At 38.8% G+C, this 16,903-nt stretch overlaps 1 protein-coding gene across 16 annotated transcripts in view; it reads right to left on the bottom strand.

The window, feature by feature from the left end:
- Positions 1-16,903, bottom strand: part of DSG2 (desmoglein 2) — a 91,546-nt gene that overhangs the window by 46,746 nt on the left and 27,897 nt on the right. For all 16 annotated transcript variants that reach the window (XR_016387614.1, XR_016387613.1, XM_089895043.1 and 13 more), the window contains 7 exons: positions 11,529-11,564; positions 9,017-9,151; positions 4,879-5,040; positions 4,589-4,733; positions 3,611-3,777; positions 1,399-1,536; positions 1,099-1,284 (listed from right to left, as the gene is read on the bottom strand). Coding sequence is in view for 14 of the 16 variants with exons in the window: in XM_089895043.1 (XP_089751169.1) it covers positions 1,099-1,284; positions 1,399-1,536; positions 3,611-3,777; positions 4,589-4,733; positions 4,879-5,040; positions 9,017-9,151; positions 11,529-11,564 (969 nt within the window). In the remaining 2 variants the exon portion in view is untranslated. The remainder of the gene's footprint in view (positions 1-1,098; positions 1,285-1,398; positions 1,537-3,610; positions 3,778-4,588; positions 4,734-4,878; positions 5,041-9,016; positions 9,152-11,528; positions 11,565-16,903) is intronic.

The raw sequence follows: 16,903 nt of genomic DNA, 5'->3' as shown, positions 1-16,903 counted from the left end.
AACCTCCTTGTCCATTCATTTGAATGAAATCTGATTACCGCCTTTATACTTTGGAAGTGATTCTTTATACAACTGGAAAAGTAAATTTGTAATTTTCTTAATCTGTTGCTGTCATTTTAATACTAAATTTACTATTTTTTTTCATGCCCCCTTTGATAACCCCTTTTTGTGCTACCATGGTGCATTGAGGGTATTTCTATTATTCATCACTAAGTGATTGTTTCTTCTTATGTGTATTACTGGCTTTTTATCTCAGGCATCTAGCATGGTTGCACCTATAATCTGTGACTAAAAAGTATGCTTAGTTCTGTATAAGCAGGTAAATCTATTTCATCTCTGATGCCATTAGCCATGTATTCAGTAATCATAAAATGTGTCTTCCCTTCAAACATGAGCTAATCTTTTTCTATTTTCCTTTGCTTTACAAAAAGTAATCTAAATGCATACAGTAGCCTATTGATAAATGGTATCAATAATTATTATTATGAAACCTCAAGTTAATTTTTCTCTATTCGGTTATACATTATCATCATTCCTCTTCCTGCTATTAGGGTTTACATACTATGCCATATATTAAGTTTTTGTAAAAATGTGGAAACCTCTGGAATCAATTTTTGTCTGTGACTTAATGAAACAGTATTTTGAAAGCTGTAGCTTTGCTTTTTATTTTAAAATCTGATAAGGTAATTCTACCATAAACCATTTAAACATATACTCATATTCTTCTTTACTTATTCTGTTAGATAAAGATCCATCCTAAGTTTTGTTTAAGAAATTCTGTGGGAGTAAGGGTTTTAATTGTTTAAGACCCATATGCTTAATAACACCATTAAATTTTTGTTCGTTGATTCAATTAAGCACACTTATAACACTGTGTTTCAAAATGTGACCCTCCTACTACTGACATTAGAAACACAAAAAGTGTAACCACTTACTAACCACAGAAATTGGGCTAGTAGGGGTGGCTCCCATCTCTACAACTGTGGTGCCAGTTAACTGATTATGAAAAGTACTTGTAAATATGTGGAGCTCAAAATAGATCAGTTCCCTCCTCTGGACCAACTTCTCCCATTCCAGTTTTGAACACTAAGTACTTACCTTAATAAGGGTCACGATTCCTTCATTAGTTTGAGTATCAGTTTCTATGTGGAAATAACCCCCTTCATTTCCTGATGCAAAAGTAAAATTGGCTAACCAATTATCGGAGCCTACTTCATCTGCATCAAACACTTTAATGCGTAAAACTTCTACATTGGCTTTGTTTTCTTCAACTATTCCTTCATACTGCAAAACATGAACAGGCAATTTTTATTCTGAGGTAACACAAACCTAGGTGATATATTTTTAGTTTATGACTAAAATATACATAGGCATGTTTGTTATAAAAATAATAGTTACCACTTTATTTTCGACTACAGGTATATTGTCATTGACGTCCAAAATACGAATCTGAACTTGAGCTTGTTTTACTGGCTTGTCTGTTACTTGTCCATTGCCATCTCTTGCTTCTACTGTCAAAGTATAACTGCTGTGTTCCTACAGGGAAATAAAAAATATCCAGCTGGGGTGAAAATGAATGGCTCTATCTTTCTGGTTTTAGTTCACTTTATCATCAAGGGAATGAACCTCAGTATGTTATATTCATAAATAAGTTTCATGATCTGCTGTTAATCCTATGAAGATGCTGTTTATTTGCCATCAGAGCTTTTCTAAAAGGGCAGAAAAGCCTAATGCAGTTGTTGATATTGAATTCTTAATTATGTCATTGGTGATATTTATCAGGAGATGAGTCTCTCCTTAAAATAGTCTGAGCACAAAAGAGTGCATTCAAAATGTAGTTTGCACTATACTGGAAGTGATGGGACTCTAGGACTTGGTTTTTTCCATCCCACACATCATTTTCAGCTAAAAGTTAAGCCAGGAAAACTTAATCCCCCAAGAACACTTGACCAGTGAAGGCAAAACTTGGTGAACTTTGTCCATACATCCCGGGAGATTAGATTCTTGGAGAACGTGTCCTAGAGAATAACGTTTCAGATATTACTCCAAAGGGAAACCTCTCTTCCACGTGGTCCCCTTCCGATGGCTCCATTCAGTGTGGGTGTTGTTTAAGGAGCCGGGCAGCCAGTGCCAATGCCTGGGGACCCTGTGCTCAGTGAGAGGCAGGACAGCAGAGGCTTTGGAACCAGCTGGCTGGGTTCCAATTCTGACTTACTAGCTGGGTTGGACACACATTATCCCTTTGCTCCTTGGTTTCCTTCTATGTAAAATGGGGGTAATTGTATCTGCTTCACAGGGTTTACAGGTGAAGTTAATTTGAGTTATTCCACATAAAAGGCTCGTAATAGCACCAGGCATGTGGTGAGTGCCCAATAAGCGACAGCCAGTATTTTCTGGTTAAACTTTCCAGAGACAGAAGCTCATTAAAAAAATCACACTACTAAGTCAAAATAGTATTTTCCGTTCTCATTTTATGCAAAAAGGTAGAGTAGAATTTTAGGAGTAATATTATGCTTTAATTTTACAAAGACCTTGAGAGGAATGTTGAGCACCATCCTCTCCGCCTCTGGCCAGAGTCAAATCATTTTTCCAAGTAATACAAAACACCCTGACTGTGCCTGGATGATGATTTATATTTGATGATAATACATTGTTCTTTGGATCATCCACATTTTACTCTGCATGCTGTTAAGACCTTTATGTCTGTAGCATTTAAAAAAACTTCTCCCTTTTTCAACTAAAATGTTCCCTTTGACTTAGAAACAAAAAATGAAATGTTTGAGAAAGCACCCTTTTTAGGAAACTGACTCAAAATTTCCTCCAATTTGGGATTTACAGTAACTCTTTCCTTTACAAATACTTCTATTACCCTAAATAGGATTCCTATTTCAAACTTTTTTCCTCCCTCTGTATATGTATTAGTAGTACAAAAGATTCCCGACGTTTCATTATAGAGACACAAATTAAGGAACATTGCTTTGGAACTCTCTAGCAAACAGATCCTGACTGGAGAGGCCCTAGGACAGTGCTTACGTAATTTTAAATTTTTTAGCAGCCACATTTTAAAAAGTAAGAAGAGGGAATTCCCTGGCAGTCCAGTGGTTAGGACTTGGTGCTTCACTGCCGGGGCCCGCGTTCAGTCCCTGGTCGGGGAACTAAGATTCTGCAAGCCGAGTGGCGTGGCCAAAGACATAAATAAATAAACATAAAAAAAGTAAAAATAAACAGGTAATACTAATTTTAAACCAATATATTTCATTTAACCCATGGCATCCAAAATATAATCAATTCAACATGTGATCAACAAAAATATTATTAAGGTGATATTTTACACATTCTTCTTTTTCATACTAAGTCTTCCCAATCTGGTGTATATTTTCCACTTACAGCACATCTCAATTTCGACTAGTCACATTTCAAGTGGTCAATGGCCACATATGGCTGATGGCTACCATATTTGACAGCACATCTCTAGAGGAGGATCATTCCAAGTTATCCTATGAGTAAGTAACATAGACCAAAGTCAGAAAATTAGCAAAGAATTAGAGAGAGAATAACTGGAAAGACAGAGGAGAGCTGAAAAGATGAATAACATAAAATATTAATTTACCTCTCTGTCCAAGGTAATACTGGTTGTATAAACCTCTCCTGTATCTTTATTTAGGTAAAACAATGGAGAATTAGCAGGCTCCTGAGATACGATTCTATAAGAAATTTTAGAATTCAGAGTGTTGGGCTCATCTGCATCTGTTGCGGTGATTTTCATCACAAGTGTATCTGGCATCAGAAACAAAGGTGTCCAAGATGAAACTCAACTTTTAGCATACTTAATGTATGTTATTATTTTATTTATAATATCAACTTGTTCCAAAAAGGATTCCAGGTATTTATCCAAATCAGTTTACCAAGATCAAAACATTTAATTGTTTGAGGAAATAAGTGTGAATGGAGGTAGGAATAGGAAAAATAAGGTGAGGGTGAGGCTGAGGTTAGTACATACAATTCTTAGGATGAAGTCCTGAACACTTGCTATAGGAGGGTCACAAATTTGTTTATAATAGACCTAATAACCCATACAAAGAAAGGAGAATGAACAGATACAAATACATGCTTATTAAAATATAAGCAATTCAGGAGAAGCATAGTTATTCTTTACATTCTGATCAAAGAGAAATCTCTCCTGCGTTTAACACTTGCATTGAAGTCTGACAGTTGAAATAATATGTCAAAGGTCAGCAAACTACTGCCAGTGAGCCAAAGCCAGCCAGCCACCAGCTTTTGTGAATAAAATTTTATTGGAACACAACCATGCTTATTTGTTTACATGTTATCTATGGCTGCTTTCCTGATACAGACTAAAATTGAATAGTTGCTATAGAGACCTAACCTATCACATCAATCTACCACATCTGTTTGAGGGTAAAAAATTTATAACAAAAAAGCAGTTCCAAACCTAGAGCAATACGTTTATTATTTGTCCTGTGGGTAATACCCAGCCTCCACTAAGACAGAGCTTTCAGTGTTCAGTCACACAATGGGGATAAATTGGCCTTGGACATTCATTCATAAAAAAAAAATAACCTCTTACTTGCTGCACTCAGCTCTTCAACAGACCCAACAAAGACGTCCTGTGTGAACACTGGCTCATTGTCATTGATGTCAAGAACTTTAATTCTGAGTTCTATTGGTTTCTCTAAGTTGTTTCCTTTCTCATCCAAAGCATAACCCATTAGCTGAAATCACGACATAAATAATAGAAGGGATTAGATTTAAGCTGAGGCCATTCAAGTACCATAGTTTCAAAACAATAATAAAACATAACATAATTATTACCCAAGAAGAACTACAAACTAATAAATGTAAAATTGTTCTTCTTACCAGAAAAAATGGTGTTTCTTCTCGATCTAGAATGGTGGTAACATTCAGTAATCCGGTGTCTTTATTAAAGACAAACACACCAAAAGGTGGCTCTGTGATCCCTTTTCCAGTGTATTTGTATGTAATTTTTAGGTCTTTGTCTTCTGCAAGATCAGAATGTATCTAACATAAAAATAAGAAAGGAATACCTCAAGTTAAACTCTCTATAACTTATAGGTAATTGTTTTTAATGGAAAATTTCGCTCTGAAGCTGTCAGATGTTGATGGGCGGAGGGTGGGCAGTGCACAAGTGCTCCAGAGAAGAGGACCTGGTTCTGGTCCTGTCTCAGCCACTCACCAGGTAGTGATGCTGAGGCAGTTACCTACCCTCCTGTGTCTCAGTGTTCTTATCTGTAACCTGAAGAGACACTACTACCTACCTCTCAGGGTTGTTATGAAATTAAGGTATCATTAGGGGGGTACATCTTGGTGGGGATGGATTTTAAATTTAGCACATAAGGTAAAAATTGCAGAGTCAAAATCACCTTCATAACTCCGTTCGATTATCAGGACAGTATGAATAAGGCATCCTTCCATAGAAGGGTTAAAATAGTCAAGTGTTTGCCTGCTTGGAATGCTTCAGCAAATCAGGGTTTCTAACCCGCTGGGTCTTCTGAAGTTAACACTTTCGTCCTCTATAAACAGCTTTATTTGTATCTCCAATTCGTTTGTTTGTTTGCCATTTCTGTATCTCTCACTCTTCATTAGTAAGTATGTCTCTGTGGCCTCCTACTGGATCCACAATTTCTTTTCTTCAGACATCATTGAAGCCATCACCACCCACCTGCCTGGCCAATTCTTTGTCCTGAAATCTCAGGATTAGCTAAACATTCTTCCCAGAGGATTCTCAACATGCACTGGGGCTGGGGGTTGTTGCTGAGAATGATCAATGCGGCTCCAATCTCCTCCTACAGCTGCTCTGCTCCAAGAGTGGAACGGTGATCCTGGGGCAGCCCATGATCACTTTTCACTGAGCTTCTCTCTCTGTTTGTCTTTCTTGCTCTCTGTGTTTCTGTTTGTCTGTCTCTCTTTTTTTGCCAAGTACATGCATATACACACACAACACATGTGTATGTGCATATACATATATACTTCAGTATTTATAGAGAATATTCTAGATCTCTATGTGCTAATTATATGTATTATATAATTTCACTTACGTTAAAAATAAAACCAAACTGTGTGTGGACATAACAGTTGGTTTGTATATATATGTATGCATGTAAGAGTATGTAAGTATATACATATTTATGTATTTCACAAGATCTGGAAGATACTAAACTGTTGACAGTATTACTCCTAGACAGAGAATTTGGAAAGTTGGGGAAATACAAGATCTTTTGCTTTTTATGTACATTTTACTCTGAACAACTTTTTTTTTTCCACTTTTTTCTAGCTTTATTGAAATATAATTGACATAACATTGTGTAGGTTTAAAGTGTACAATGTGATCGTTTGATACACATATGTATTGTGAAATATTTACCACAATAAGATGAACAACTTTTATAATTAAAATTAGTAAGAAGAATAGCTAACACTTATCGAACCCCAAAGAATCAATGCATTTTACAGAAAGAATGTGTGAATGACTCAGATATCTCATCAAACCAAACCAAACCGAAAAGCTTAACTCCTTATATACATACCATTATGTAAAACCGTAATTAAACATTTAGATTTTAGAAGGCTTCTATGAAAACAACTTGCTGTTGGAAAAAGGAAAGTGTTGTCTTCTGTTCTGTAGCTGCTCTTTCTTTCAAGGAGCTCATCATGTATAATGTTTATAAGATGGGAAAGATGAAGGTACAACTTGCATATGAACAATTATTCATTCACACAAATGTTTACTGAACACCTACTGGATGTTGGCACTGCTCAGGGCACAGGGCATGAGCTGTGAGCCCTAAGGTCTAAGCCCTTGCCCTGGGGGAGCTTACACCCTACTGAGGGAACCAGACAACAAGCAAGCAATTTATGACATAATGTCCTGGCGGCGAATGAGCTATAAACTGAGCAGAACGAGTGAGGGGACTGAGACGGGGTGAGGCCGGGAAGGGAATTCTTTCAGGAGGTAACTCTTGGCTAGAGGCTTGATGCTGTGAGATACTGCAAATATCTGTGGGGAGGGGGTTCTAGGCAGAGGCAACAGCAAGTGCTAAGGGTGGGAGGCTGGAATGGCTTGTGTCAGCTTAGGGAGGTGGCAGAGTGGGGGCTGGGGGCTGATAGGAGCTAAGGTCAGAGAGGAGGTCAAGGCCAATGAATCCCAAGAGCTCTTGTAGGCCGCGGAGAGGAGTTTACTCCTTCCACTGCAGTGGGCAGCTGTTGAAAGGGTCTCACCAAGGGGATGCTTTGATTTGTCTTTTCAAAAGATCACTCTGGGGCTTCCCTGGTGGAGCAGTGGTTAAGAATCAACCTGCCAATGCAGGGGACCCGGGTTCGAGCCCTGGTCTGGGAAGATCCCACATGCCATGGAGCAACTAAGCCCGTGTGCCACAACTACTGAGCCTGCACTCTAGAGCCCGTGAGCTGCAACTACTGAGCCCATGTGCCACAACTACTGAGCCTGCGAGCCTAGAGCCTGTGCTCCGCAACAAGGGAAGCCACCGCAATGAGAAGCCCGTGCACCACAAGGAAGAGCAGCCCCCGCTCACCACAACTAGAGAAAGCCCGCGTGCAGCAACGAAGATCCAATGCAGCCAAAAATAAATAAATAAAATAAATAAATTTATAAAAAAACCAAACCAAAACAAAAAACCCCCAAAAGATCACTCTGGCCGCTTTCTGGAGAATGGACTGCGGTGGGGGGAGGCGGAGGCAAGAGTGAAGGCAGGGAGATGAAGTCGGGGCGCTTTTGGTAGCACAGGTCAGAGCTGACAATGACTCGGACAAGGAGGGTGGCAGTGGGGAGAAGTGGACAGATCTGGAATACATTTTTGGCATAGAACTGACAGTACTTGCTACATTTTTGAAATATTGGATAGAATTATAGTGCCGTTCACTGAAATGGGTAAAACTTATGGAGAACAGCTTTTGGGAAAAATCAGGGGTTCAGACTTGCACATGATAAGTCTGAGATACATATTAATAGAATTACCATAAAATTTATCCAAAAAAATGGGCATTTTGAGAGTGAAAGGGGAGTTATTAATGATTAGGCTAGGACAATGGCTACAAACTCAGACTGATTCAGGCAGGATGTGTGGTCACCCTACCACCTATTAGATATCAGTTCTTTTCATTTTGAAAACTACTTTCATGTGTAGGGTGGCAGAATACGCAACTCTGGTATAAGAATTATTTCAAGCCGAAAGCAATTGAGAAGAAGCAGATAGAAGAAAGCTCTCTGCCCTCCCCCTATTTGCCTAAGAGCAGGACATAAATTTGTAAAGGTGCCTTTCCCCCACTCTCTATGAGGAAGGACAAAAGTTAACCACAGGAGTTAGATCCTTATCAGCCTGGAGACAGGACCAGAGGAATCCACAAAACAAACCTGACTAACTAGATTTTTCTATTATTAGTTGCCCATATATCTGCCTTCCCACAGTTTGCTGCTCCTAGAGATTCAAGGTCCTTTTCGTCTTGTCACTTCTCTAAAAATTTATTGTTCTTTTGCTAAGTAGCTATATAAACCCAAATCCTCACCAAACCTTTAAGTTACTCACCTCTGGGTGCTACATGCGCGATAGACATGTTACTAAGCTTGTTTGTTTTTCTCTTGTTAATCTGTTTTTTTGTCAGTCCAACTTCCAGGGCTACAGACAGAGAAACTAGGAGGGTGGTAGGAAAAAGAACACTGCCCCGCCCCCAACACATGATACTATCTCCTTTTGAGCATTGTAACACTCTGTTAAACAAAGATTCAACTAGTGCCAGATTCAACTCTTAGTTGAATCAAAGCCCTACATTATATATATATGTTCACCAATAATGCTGCATCTTCCAGAATGGGAAAGAGGCTCTTCCAGGTGATATGTGGAATATTAAAACCTTAGTAAGTACATCATATAATTTTCCTAAAATTTTAAAGTGAACATGAAAGTCCTCAGACCACACTTTAGCAATACACATGCATTTCCTGTTCCTCTTGAGAAGGTACCTTGGCAATCGGATTCTTCCTGGACAGATCCTCTCCTTCCCGAAGAGCCACCGGGGCAGTGATCCAAGCGCGCTTTTGCCTCACTGAGTGAGTATGTATAGGAAGCAGCTTATTTTCATTTCTTGAGTGTAAGGCCTAAAACAACAAAATAATGCCCCCAAATGATTAAGTACCCTAAGACATTAGTATGGCATCCTGAGATTTACTAAAAGTTGAAAAGGGACTGTGCAAATTTAACGATATAAATTTCATATTTTTTTAACAGGCTTCATTTTCAAAGAGGAAATATATACACTCTAGCAAACACTATATACCTGAAGAGCTTGTTTCCAAACCAGCAAAGCAGTTTTTTATCAGTCAGAAGAGATCTCCCAGAGTGAAGAGTTAAAAAGGTGAGAGTAACTGAGTGATCTTACAAATGGGCAAATTAAAATTAACGTACCAAGTCATGAGTTTTCTTCTTACTGACTGAAAATGAAGTTTTATTTTTCTGTGGTGCCTTATAATTTAAAAATGAATTACTAATGTTTTAAGACTAAATGTCAGTAACCTGTTGATATCAATTTAACTAAAACTAGTGCAAGTGTCAGTTAATGGATTTATTGTTTTAAGAATGACGTTAAAGGATTAAATCACCCATCTTCGGTTTATCAACAACTTTAGGTAGAAAACTATTCTATAAATTTTCAGTTGTGCTTTAACAGATGAATATATATTTTATCCAAGGAAAATTTTAATACAGCTGATCCAGTATTTTAAGATCAGAAATGATTTTTACACTAGGTTTACAGTTTTACTCATTTTGTTGCTGTATATAACATGTATTTTATTTCAAAATATTTACACTGGTTATCATTAGGTCACTGATTTTTTTCTTTGTTTATAGTGGAAAAATTCTTCTATAATTAAAAAAATTAAATTATGTATCAAAACATTAAAATAACATTAAAGTTTATAATATAAAAATGTGAAACATCCTCCTACTTTTTCCACTCATACTTTGGAGCATTCACTGTTAACAGCTCGATAAGTATCTTTCATGATCTTTTCTTATGACCATACATCTGCACATGTAAAAAGGTCTCTTTTTCTATAAAAATGGAATTATACTGTACATCTCATTGTAGCTCTTGATTTTTTTTTTTAAGGGTGATTCATTATTTATTTAATTTTATTTTTGGCTGCATTGGGTCTTCGTTGCTGTGCTTGGGCTTTCTCTAGTTGTGGCGAGCGGGGGCTACTCTTGGTTGCAGCGCATAGGCTTCTCATTGTGGTGGCTTCTCTTGTTGTGGAGCACGGGCTCTAGGAGTGCAGGCTTCAGTAGTTGTGGCATGCCGGCTCAGGAGTTGTGGCTCACAGGCTCTAGAGCGCAGGCTTAGTTTGTGGCACACGGGCTTAGTTGTTCCACAGCATGTGGGATCTTCCCAGAGCAGGTCTCGAACCCGTGTCCCCTGCATTGGCAGGTGGATTCTTAACCACTGCGCCACCAGGGAAGTCCTGCCCCTTGATTCTTCATTCAGTACCTCATCATGGACATTCTTCCATGTACCATAAATTGTTTTACCATTCTCTCATTGACGGACGTTTAGATTGTCAAAATACGCTGCACAGACATGCCTGGATAGAAGTTCCTGTGCGTGTGTTTGAGTGGGAATGGCTGAGTCTGAGGTGATAGGGATAGAGTAGGATAATCAAGTAGTTAGCTCAGAAATCCCACTAGGGGATTGTAGATAGAAAGAGAACTTTAGGGGACTTTGGGAGACCTCAGTAAGTTAATGATCATTCAAGAAAGCAATGGAAAAATCCTGAAACAAGCTTGCTTGACTCATAAAGCAGAGCAAGTCACTTAGCATCAAAGGCTGATCGGCTCGCTTAGCAATAAAACCATGCAAAACAGAAGCATGAGACATGCCCCCAAACAATCAAACACTAGTGGAAAATAAGGCCTACAACCTGCCCAGTGATGTCAGCAAGGTAATGACCCCTAGGACATGCTCTCTGCATACAAAAAACCAGTAATTTATGGAAAGGTGACATTTCAAAGTGAAAGACCCTCGTTGTACTGAGACCTGAAATAATTTTTCCATAGTGCCATGACGGTCCTGGATGCACCATATAGGGTCAAAAACTCCCCCGCCCAGCATGTAGGAGGAGTTAATGATTGAAGACTCAAAGAATGAAAAAGAAGGTGGTCTTCTCCCCCTCCCTCCTTTTCCTTTGATTATAAAAAAGTAGCCCACTAAGTACTCTGAGCGGTGCAAGGCTTGCCTGCTCCCTTGAAAGCCTCACAAGTGTCCTAGTCTAATAAATCACTTCTTACTTATCACTTTGCCTCTCTCTGAATTCTTTCTGCACTGAGACATAAAGGACTGGAGCTCCCTGGAGCCCCCTGAAACGCTACCTAGCAGTTTCAGCAGGAGTGTGTGTTTTCAATCTGGGAAAGGCACAACTGTCTTCCATGAAATTAAGCCCCTGAGTCCAAAAGACAGGAATAATCCCCTCGGTTCCTTACCTCTAAATGGAGTCCATCTCCAAAGTTAAAGCAGATCTGGAAAATAAAATTATTTGTTGTTTAATACGATTTATCACTCAATTCAGCTTAAATACTTTGTTAATGAATAACCTAGCACCTAGGATATTATAGACATTAAAAAAGGGGGGGGTATTTAACCACTACTATCTGTCTTTGTCAAAAGGAAACAAATTTTAATTTTCCCCTTTGCTTCCCACCATGACCAGGGCCAGAGAGAGGAATCCATATTCTTTTATATGCATACTCCCTCCCCCAGGAAGCTCAGAACACAACTCATATCTGAAAAACAGAGACACAAACTCTCCTTTTGAAATCTTAGCCACTCTCTGGTCCTTCCCTCCTTATCCTGTGTTCTCAGGGACCCACTTACCTTTCCTCAAGGCCTTTAGTGGGAGATGCCCTCCCCCCTCCCCCTGCCCCGCTAACTCCCATCATGCCCCATATTCGGGTCACACATGACTGCCCATATTCAGACTTCATTCCTCAGCTTCCTCGGGCCTACCAACTCTTTTCTTTGGTTCTTATCAAGCACTCTGGACTTATATTACACATCATTATACAGAACTAAATAGTTATGTTTACTCTAAATCTGCACAACAAACCCCCTTCCTGCCTTTTGACTTTTGCAGCACTTTGTTTATAGTCCATTAATCTCCTCTTGGCTTCCCTCTTCTCTTGGTTTAATCTGAACCAGCACTTCTAACAGCGTAGCCACATGTGGCTATTTACACTTAAATTAATTGAAATTGATGAATTTGCTCAATTGCCACAAGAGGCAAGTGGCTCAAGAACACTTCCACCATTGCCAGCCATTCCAAAGATATTGCCAATGACTCAGGGATCCTCAATCTCTCGATCTTCTAATATTCCTGCCTCACTTTTTCCCGCAACTCTGTAAGCCTAACTATGATTCTTTTTGACCCTGTACTGACATTGCTAGAGAGGGCCAGAGAGATTGAATGGACCCGTCACACATCCATGCTCCCTCCACAGGGGTGATGTTTGTTTCTAGGGTGACTATGTATGTTTATGTTTGCCCAGGCAAGTCCTGTTGTGCAGGCATCCCATCTGTTAGCACCCCTTTCATTCTCAAGTGTGCTCACTCAGACCATAAATTATACAACAGCCTTATCTTTGCTTCTTGTAGTGCATCCCTATCATACCATCCCAAACTTCCAGGCAATACCCCAATCACATTGACCACACTTCTGAACCCACTCTTAGTGATCCCACATTTTATTTGACTGAGATTGTATCTTCCATCACCCTCTCCTTCCCTTCTTTCTCCAAGGAAGAGGTGTCCTGATGCCTTTCCAAGGTTGACCATCATCTGTGTGCTTTATTTTCAACTTTTCCACTTATTCTCCCACATTTATCTTCTCAAGAAACTTGTTCCTTTCACTAATCTTTTATCTTCATTTGCTGCTGGCTCATCAAACATGTTTATTTCCTTCCCATTGGATGGTCAAACAAAGTTAGATCTTCCCCATCTTAAAATCACACAAACAAACCGCTTCCTTGTTTCTGTTAACATTTAATCTACTGCTCCATATCCTTCTTCTACTATAATTCCAACCTGAAATAGTTGTCTGTATTTATTGCCTTTACTTCCTCACCTGCTATTTATGTATTAATTCTTTGTAATCTGTCTTAAGTTTGGATTTTTCTCAGTCTTGTCTGCCCTTTTTCATGTGCATCTCAGGTCACACGGATCCATGAAGCCTTGGTTGGTAAATCATGGAAAGCAGGGCTTTCTCTACAATTTTTCAGTCTCTTTTGCTTACTCACATCCCTTTGAAGGCTTCTTGCAGGATCTGTTCTACACATGGATCTTTCACCTTCCTTTCTTTCCTCTGCCTTGTAGCACGTGTTCTTGTTTCCACCCTTGCAAAAAGATACTTAAGGACAGTGGATGTTCAGCCTCTAATATGAATTTCTCTGGGGCAGATGAACCACCATGGCTAATCTTCTATTTTATGGTCAGATATATTATTTCTTCCTCATCCTCTATTACTAGTTTACCAGCTAGCAATGGCCAGAGATATCTCCAACCAAAGTCGTGCTCCCCAAATTTATGTACTTTCAGAGGTGGCATGGTATAAAAAAACAAGTGAAAGCAATGCTGAATGGATCACTCCTCTCTCTGCATGTTTCTCTGGTGGGTATTTTTGAAGGGAAAGACTAGGGACTAGATCCAGGATTCCTCATTGTCACATCATCAGGGGACATTCTTAAAAAGTGATATATTTCTTGCCCAGCCTCCTAACTACTGGTTTCTTTTCTCTGTATGGGCCACACTGAGGAGTTGGCTGGATAAAATATTTACCACTTTTATTCTTCCCTAGAATCTTATTGGGCCTAGCAAAGGTGTGATATTAAATATGTGTTATTTTAAGTAAATGTTATCATTCTGACCAAGTATAATGTACCCCAGGATGTAAGCAAAAGGGGCCAATTTATAGTCTTCTAGTCAAACATAAACTCTTTATAAGACTATCTTCATTTTTTATTGGAATGTACTTTTTAGATGTGACTTGTTAAGAAAACTACATGACTATAAACAGTGCTTAAGTTTTGATGTGTATTTTGTTCACTGGGGATCTTGTTATTGATAAAATGAAGATTTCAATTCAGTATGCCTGGAGTTCAGCTTTATACTCTGTATTTCTAACTGGCTCTCAAATGATGCCAAGGCTGCAGGTTCTTGGACCACACTGTAAGTAGCAAAGTTGTAGAACTGTGATATGCAATATCATTTGTTTGTTGAGGGATACAGACAACAAAGTCCACCTATTCATTATTATCTCAGTAGTTAACACAAGAAACTTTGTCACTCTTGATTGCTAATATCTTGAAAGCAGAGAATCTTTTATTTCATGAATTTACTTATTTTTAACCTTTAAAAACTTTTAAATTGCAGTTATAGTCAGCCCTCCATATCTGCAAACGCGGAACCCGCGGATGCAGAACCCACAGATACAGAGTAAGACGCGCCTCGCCATTTTATATAAGGGACTTGAGAATCCATGTATTTTGGTTTCTGGGGAGCGGGGGAATCCTGTAATCAACCCCCGGCGATTACGGAGAGATGACTGTATATACAAAAGCAGAGTAAACAGTACAATGAGCATCCACATAGCCTGCACCCAGTTTCAACAATTGGCGTAGCACACACTTTTTTTTTCTTTGCCCCATTGCTTCTGAAGGGGTTTTATCCCATTTACATTTTACTATTGTTAATGCTTTAGTTATAGCAGCATTTGATTTTGAGAATTTCCCTAAATTTTTCTTTTTAATTGAAGTACTTTTGACATACAATATTTGTTTCAGCACACATTTCTTTTTAAATAAATTTTTAATTCAGGGATATATTTAGATTTACACAAATATTGTACAGAGGGTACCAAGAGTGCCTTTACTCATTTCCCACTAAAGCTAACATTTTATTTTTATTTATTTTTTTATTTTAAAAAATTTTTAATTAATTTATGGCTGCGTTGGGTCTTCGTTGCTGCGTGCAGGCTTTCTCTAGTCGTGGCAAATGGGGTGTACTCTTCATTGCGGTGCACGGGCTTCTCATTGTGGTGACTTCTCTTGCTGCAGAGCACAGGCTCTAGGCATGCGGGCTTCAGGAGTTGTAGCACGCAGGCTCAGTAGTTGTGGTGCACAGGCTTAGTTGCTCTGCAGCATGTGGGATCTTCCCAGACCAGGGCTCGAACCTGTGTCCGCTGCATTGGCAGGTGGACTCTTAACCACTGCGCCACCAGGGAAGTCCCTAAAGCTAACTTTTTAAATAACTGTGGTACATTTGTCAAAACTAAGATATCAAAATTGGTATATTTAGATAATGCGCAGTTAACTAAATTACTACACTTTATTCAGGTTTTACTGCTGTACTAATGTCCTTTCTCTGTTCCAGGATCCAATCTAGGATCCCATGTTGTATCAAGTCGTTATGTTTCCTTAATTTCCTCTGGTCTGTGACCATTTCCCAGGCTTTCCTTGTTTATGACCTTGACAGTTTTGAGGAGTACTGGCCAATTATCCTGCAGACTGTCCTCTCATTTGGATTTATCTGTTGTTTTTCTTATGTTTAGAACCGGGTGATGTGCTTTTGTAAAGAACACCACAGAGAGGTGGTGAAGTGCCCTTTTCCTCACAGCATATCAGGGGTACATGATACTCACCTGACAATATTTGTTAAAGTAGCCTTTGTAGGTTTCTCCACTGTAAAGTTGCTGTTTTTCCCTTCACCTGCTGTATTCTTTAGAAATGTATCATTAAGTCTAGCTCACCCTTGGAGTAGGGATGCCGGGAGGAGAGAGGTTAAGCTCCACTTCTGAGGGGGGGCGGGCATCTCTATATATTATTTGGAATTCTTTAGTAAGAAAGATTTGTCTGTTCTTCCCTCATTTATTTGTTTATTAATTCAATCATTTTTATCAGCTTGGATTCATGCATATTGATTTTATTCTGTGGGTTATAATCCAATACTATTTAATTTATTTTATTGTTTAAATAGTTCAGCTTTGGCCGTTGAAAGATCTTTATGGTTAGATTCTGTGTCCCTTTGACATGTCCCCATGTTTTGTTTTTTGAGCTCTTTCTTACTGTCTAGTATTACAAAATGCTCCAGGCTCATCTTGTATTTTCCCTGTCCTAGCTTTAGAATCAACCATTTCATCAAGGAGCCCTGATTTCTAATACTGAATGGTATTTAGAAGCCAAGATCTGGGTGTGTAGGTGTAGCACACACATTATAAAATTGTTTCCAGTCTCCTCAGCCACTTTAAAGGGGAGGGAATAAAGATAGAGCTTTTCTTATTAACTTTGTTGTTACCAGAGGCTGTGTTTTAATTATTTTTCAGTAGCAAAAGGTTCATCTAAACTTAATTAACTCCCAAAGGTCCCATCTTCAAACACTATCCCATATGAATTTTCGGGGGACACAAACATTCAGTCTGTAACAATGTGTAAGAGAATTTGGCCAATGAGATATCAGGAGAATCTGGAAAAAGATACTTTTCTCTCATAAGAAGAAAAACATATTCATAGCCTCTCTTTTTACCTGCTTCTGGAGACTGCTGAGCAAGGATGTGACATTTGGAATCGCAATGGCCACCTGTGACCATGAGTAGAAAGCTAATAAAATGGCAGAGAAGACAAACCGAAATCATAACATCTTTGAGTTACGAAACTGGTCAAACCTGGAGCCACCCCATCTCCTGACCATTTGTTATGCGATATTAAACATTCCTTTTAATTAACCTTTTAGCTGGGTTTTGGTGCTTACATTTGAAAGCAGCCTAACGTGTACCATTGTTCAGAGTTATTATACAAATTAAAAGAAATAA

This window comes from Delphinapterus leucas, chromosome 14 (genome assembly GCF_059928025.1).
Source record: "Delphinapterus leucas isolate spDelLeu-1000000601 "Yukka" chromosome 14, BTC_Dleu_Yukka2, whole genome shotgun sequence".
Classification (NCBI taxonomy): Eukaryota; Metazoa; Chordata; class Mammalia; order Artiodactyla; family Monodontidae; genus Delphinapterus; species Delphinapterus leucas.
This window is presented reverse-complemented; position numbering and strand designations above follow the sequence as displayed.